Source organism: Barbus barbus (genome assembly GCF_936440315.1).
Source record: "Barbus barbus genome assembly, chromosome: 5".
NCBI lineage: Eukaryota > Metazoa > Chordata > Actinopteri > Cypriniformes > Cyprinidae > Barbus > Barbus barbus.
In genome coordinates, this window is record NC_136733.1 from 30,496,242 (window position 1) to 30,502,319 (window position 6,078).

Consider the following 6,078-nt stretch of genomic DNA (forward strand, 5'->3'; position numbering starts at 1 on the left):
TGATTTTAGTCGACAGCCAAAACAAAATCAGTATAAGAAAAATTTATGTCATTTATTAAAGAAATTAAAGAAAGCCTATGTGATTAAACACAGATTTCTTAAATGAAATGATCCTGATCCTGTAAAACAGGGGTTCTCAACTCTGGCCCTCAAGGTCCACTTTCCTGTGGTAAACATATTCTAAAATCGGCTACTATAGACTTCTCTAGAATGTCAATGGCAAGATTTCCTCCTCTTCGTCAGGTGACAGATGACTGTTTTCTTCCGTTTAGAAGCAGCAGCCTGACCCTACAATGGGGAATGAATAGAGCGCTTTATTTGATAAATATTTTATATTCAAAATAATGCTAAATGCAGATTGACAAGCATTACAGAAATCACAAGGCTGTTAGGCTATGTTTAATTATAAAACAGAGGCATTTTAGTTTAAGAAGATGCAGATCTGCAACAGAACAATGTTCATTTGTGAATGTTTCAGTTTTTGACACCTTATAACATACACCGCACAAAATTGTAATCTATTTCTGTTATGGAATTTAAAAAAAAACAGTTCTGACCTTCAGTGATTTGAAAATAAGAAGCTTCCTCAGGGTGAATTTGGGCTGAGGGGTCATCTTTGCATCTACTTTATCATTGTTCTTTTTTATTATAGTGAAATTTTATTATAGTTTTTATTATATTAAAATATATTTTTTATTATCTTTTTTATTTAATAAACGAAGAAACCATTTAACATAAACACTGACAAGAGACTTAAAATAAAGTGTAATAAGGCCAGTGTATTGGATGCTCACTGTTCACTTCCTTCTTTTAAATGCTTGCAAAGGGACTGAATAAACCATGATCCACTGAATGGATCACGGATTGAAAAATATCCCTCCACAGTGGACTGGGCGATCAGGAAATCAGAATCTTTGGCAATGCTGTATACTTTGCAAGATTTCTGGGTACGACTGGCTCCAGCATCATCTGTAACCACCACTTTACTCAGCATCTCACATCCTCTGCATGCCTGGATAAAGAACACTTTCGGTTTGCCAATGAGAGCAGGGCAGTTGTCTCCATCAAATGGGGAGGTGATGTTATTCAGGGGACATATTTTCTTATCATATCCCTCGACACCAGTCTCATTTCCATGACTCATCACAGTCTCCGTGACGAGCATCTTTACTGTATTTGGCCATAAGCGCTTTTATTTGATCAGCAGTTTTGTCTTTCTCGACTTCAACCAGAAAGCCCAAAAATTCAAATAAGGTCTTCAGAGAATCTGAGAAATACATAAAAGAAAAGTATAAAAGTTCAAGCTAAAAAAATAACCATACATAGATCCACAGACCAATTACAACAACAAATGAAAGAAAGAAAATGTAGAGGACAAAAAAAACCAAACAAAACAAGAACAATAAGCATCTCTTAAGTCAGTGTGTGAACAAATGCCTACCAACATCCTTTTGGGATCCGTTTCGTTTATTTATTGAGTCTGCAAAGTTCTCGTTATTAATAATTACACACAGTCCACATGGATTACTGTCCATTTTGTACACCTCATCCTGGGACAAAAGAGCAAGTGTTACAAAGCACAAGCAACATTCAAGAATAAAATCTGTCTGAAATGTTTATCAATTTAGAGAAAAAAGGAAAAATATATAAGTCGAGTCGTATTGTCAAGTATGGTGACCCATACTCGAAATTGGTGCTCTGCGTTTAACCCATCCAAGTGCACACACACAGCAGTGAGTAGTGAACAAATACAATCCCTGCCGGCCGGGGACTCGAACCCGCAACCTTTGGATTACGAGTCCGACTCTCTAACCATTAGGCCACGACTTCCCATGCAACATGTAAATGCAACATGTAAATGCAACATAAATGCAACATGTGTTGCATTTATTACTTACTTCACTGACCAAATTGTTTTGTTTGTCTGGGGAAAAAAGATTGTCAGTAAGTCTTAAGAAAATGTGATTCCTTTTTTAAACTATAAAACTGGACCGAAAGAGGAAATGTGATAACATCTTTTAATGAAAAGTAAATATGATTACTAAATGTTTCATGTAACTGTACCTGTTGTACTATGTGGCATTGGTGCAGGGCTACAGGTCGCTCCCGTTTCAGGAATTTCTAAATGGCTGTCTATGTTTAGGTTGTCGTAAAGATAGTTGTCTCTGGCCTTCAAGCATGTCAACATAATTTCACTTGCTTTTGTCCCCTTTCTTCTCACAAAATCAATCAGATCTCGAGCTTGATCGGTTCGCGTTTTGGTCTTCTGCAATATTTCTTCAATCTCCTCATTTCCTAGCACCTTCTTGTCCCGAAGATCATCCAACAAATTTTTGATGACGGCCTCGGTCAAACGATCCTTCAGTTCAATCCGAAGTTGTTCCAAGACTTTTTCTAAAGGAAAGCGCTTTGAGTAAGTCAAATGTTAATTTATATGTTATTTAAATATAAGCTTATCATTGTCACATAGGCATAATGTAGGGTGAGACCGGGTTGTAACACAGGTCACTTGTAACACCTCCAATTTCTCAAATATAAGGAGCAAGTTTAAATCACCTAATTCACTTCACACATTCTCAGTTTAGTCCTTATTCCAGAAATGAGGAAGTAGAGCCCTGTGGCAGACACAGCATATTTTATATGAGAATCAATTTTGTACCTCATTATTTTTGTGATTGCAGTCCCTGCTTTGCAATATATGCAGTGTCCGTGTAGATATTTTTCATACAAGTTGTTAGTGCTAATGTTTTGGCTCTTAGCTGTAAGTTGAGCTATTCATGGCCACGAGACTCAGGGTTAGTTGTAACATCAATGAAACATGTTATAACTTACTCTAAACATATTTATATATTTTCTTTGAATTTCAGTATGCCTGGGTCTTGGACGAGAAAGACAAACCGGGGGGTGTCTCTAAATGTTCAACTGTTCAAATTCACTTTTATTATGGCCATTTACTGACTGATATTAACAAACATGCAGTGTTTCCCACACATAGACGAATCTGTGGCGGTTAGGGTGACCAGACGTCCCGAAAAATTCGGGACAGTCCCGAAATCTAAGCTGCTGTCCCGAATCCCGAATCCCGCTCTAAGTGTCCCGAAAATTATACTGAAGCAAAATTAAATAGTTATTGTCTGATAAAACATAAAAAACTGTCCGTGGAGCGAGGTTGAGTCATCCTGCAGCCTGGCAACCAGCCCCCGCCGGCTGCTCATTGGCTGCAGCATCTTGTTTTTTTTTTTGGTTCATTAACTTCAGTTTGAAGTATAAAAATAGCCTAACGTTACTTCTATATTATATAAAATTATATGTATATGTAGGCTACTTATATTAATAAAAACATGATTGGTTCAGTCACTTTCGTTTGAAATTCATTATCTTTATTATTCATTCCCCCCCCCCCCCCCCGACCGCCACAGATTCAACACCGACCAAAAAAAATAAAAAATCAATACCGACCGTCACATATTGCGTTTCGTTATTCTTTTGTACGCTATTTAAAACACGCAGCGAATTCGTTCAACTGCATTTCCTTTCCCTGCTCTCTCTTCATCTCTCTGTCACTCACGCGTCTCTCCCTCCCTCACACACACACACACACACGCACACAGCACCTCCCCTCCGTGCACACCACATCTGTCTGGATCATATTCATCTGTGGAGAGAAGACGGCTGGCGAAAGGTTGGTATCTCGTGAACACTTTTAACACACAATCACAGATTAAAAAGTGCTATAAAATATTTTATATTCTGAATACAATAGTTTCAGTGTGTTGATGTTACTGTAAATCCCGACCCTTAGCAAACGCGATTGCGCCTTCTTTAGAAAGTTAACTAGTCGCAAGTTTGCGGTAAAATGTAGGCTAGCCTAGTTGGGTTGTCGAGGTCAAAACACTATATGCAGCTGTGAATCAAATAAACGTATTATAAATTATGTCGTTTCTTTACTCTTACACCGAATGTTTGCTGCTTCAATCCAGATGAGTATTGAAAAGTATTTTCCGCGACTGAAAAAGGCACGTGCTGAGGATGAGGACCATCCTGAACCGGAGGTGTCAGTCTGAAACGGAGCTTAGTCCGACCAGTGTAATTAGTTATGTTATTGTTTACAATATTTTCAGGCTTCAACTAGTGCTGCTCAAGCAGAAAGACAAGGTCAGGGAGAGAAAGAAATAGATTTGTTAGGCATTGAAGAAAGAGTAGGAGAGAATTAATGTAATAAAGTTCTGTGTAACCAATTATTAACAGTTTTTGTTAATTATTAACCTTAGGAAATCCCTTTAGGGGATCCAATCGTATCCCCTATTCAATCGTTCTTTTCTTCTGCAACCCCCCCCCCCCACCCCCCCACCCCCCCCCCCCCCCGGGCTGACCACCACACATTGCCTTCAAACCTGTGGGAATCACTTACACACACACACCGTTTTATTCATTTATTACTATCATTATTTAGTTTTATTATCATATGTAACACACATACCCACAATTGTTGTTGTTCCTAGCAAATCGCAAATTTGCTCATTTTATTCAGATTTTTTACAAACTCTCACACACACATTATGTTGAAAAGTCAGTGTTGCATAAAAAGCTTTTAAATTGTTTTTTTTTCTTGTCATAACCCTTGTTGCATAATCTCACCGCAGGGGATCTAACCCAGACTATGGGGTGAATTGTAACATTTCACTGCTCATATTTAAAACTAAAGCATTAATTTTCTGTTTGTGCTCCAAATATAACCGCTACAACATTTACAGTTTTTTCAAAATGCTTACATGCAGTTTTTGAAACTATGACTCCATTTCTCAAAACTCTACACACACAAACTACAAAACATCACACACATCTCGCAAAAGCAAACATTTCTTTGAAAACTGTTTTAACTCTTCTAAAAATTTTATTTTTTTGCATAGTAACTCTACACACAAACATAAAATAATTAGCCACTTACACTTTTAGTGTCTAAGCAATTTTTAAAAACTAGTTTGAATCACATTTTGAGCGCACAGGATTGATACAGTCAGACATATTACAACCATCCAAAATAGTATGTACAATGTATTAATATAATACAATATAATACGTAATCTCAAATATGTTCACAGTAATTGACTGTCTGCTAAATGCCTTAAATCTGACCATAAAACTGAAACGGCGACAAGTCTTCTTTAACTGGTAACCTTTCGTCGTTTTTTTATTTTCACTTTCCATCTCATTATTCTTCTGCGATTTCTGCAAAATTATTCGTCATATAGCCTACAAATGAACTTTTCTTACTCACACACATATATTATTTATATTAATTAATCTTACCTGCCATTTCGTCGTATATAAAATCCTAATACGATTTTTATGTACAGCTATTGTTAAAGTAAGGGCAAACAACAGGAAAAGGAATGTTAATGAAGCTTCTTATTAAAACCACCCATAATGTGGGTTGTGCTTAGGAATGGGCGGATCAAAATAGTGTTTGCGTGACGACTACATATAGGAACCCCACCTGGGGAGATGGTCCTCACTGCAGAACACAAGATCCAGGGGGCGTGGTTGGATCTAGATCCAACTCCTCCCGACTTACATTTACCTAAAGCAGGGCTGTCCAAACTCGGTCCTGGAGGGCTGGTGTCCTGCAGAGTTTAGCTCCAGCCCTAATTAAACACACCTGAAGCAGCTAATCAAGCTCTTACTAGGCATACTAGAAACTTCCATGAGGCAAGTTGGAGCTAAACTCTGCAGGACACCGGCCCTCCAGGACCGAGTTTGGACACCCCTGACCTAAACCTACCCGTCTCCACCCCCTGATCCCTAAACCCACCCATCCCCACCCCTAAACCAACCCATCTCCACCCCCTAGATGTGGATGCAACCCCGCCCCATGGATCTTTGTTTTGCAGTGAGGGGCTACTGCACCTGGGCAAAGAACTTTCTTGTATTGACTTCTATAGTCTTTGACCTGGGGGACAAATAGGTGTCTACACCGGACGCTACAGTTGTGGCATCGCGTCTTGTATACATATTTAGTATTCTATATTTTGTTTGTGTTTTATGTATTTATGTGTGACTATTAATTTACGTGCCCTT

General features: G+C 38.2%; 1 protein-coding gene across 1 annotated transcript; it reads right to left on the minus strand.

Moving 5' to 3' along the window:
- Positions 1 to 32: 32 nt before the first annotated feature.
- Positions 33 to 5,431, minus strand: LOC306869295 (caspase-1-like). The gene is made up of 7 exons (XM_079415989.1): positions 5,311 to 5,431; positions 2,065 to 2,394; positions 1,899 to 1,924; positions 1,442 to 1,550; positions 795 to 1,267; positions 558 to 700; positions 33 to 288 (listed from the first exon to the last, which is right to left on the minus strand). The coding sequence occupies exons 1-5, from the start codon at positions 5,315 to 5,317 to the stop codon at positions 1,128 to 1,130; spliced, it is 612 nt and encodes a 203-aa protein (XP_079272115.1). The 5' UTR covers positions 5,318 to 5,431; the 3' UTR covers positions 33 to 288; positions 558 to 700; positions 795 to 1,127.
- Between the last annotated feature and the right edge of the window lie 647 nt (positions 5,432 to 6,078).

Excerpts from the sequence above, each read along its gene's own strand:
- LOC306869295 (XM_079415989.1), bottom strand. Across the intron at positions 1,551-1,898 it reads AAAACAATTTGGTCAGTGAA|GATGAGGTGTACAAAATGGA; the intron begins GTAAGTAATAAA and ends CTTTTGTCCCAG. Across the intron at positions 1,268-1,441 it reads CGGATCCCAAAAGGATGTTG|ATTCTCTGAAGACCTTATTT; the intron begins GTAGGCATTTGT and ends TGTATTTCTCAG.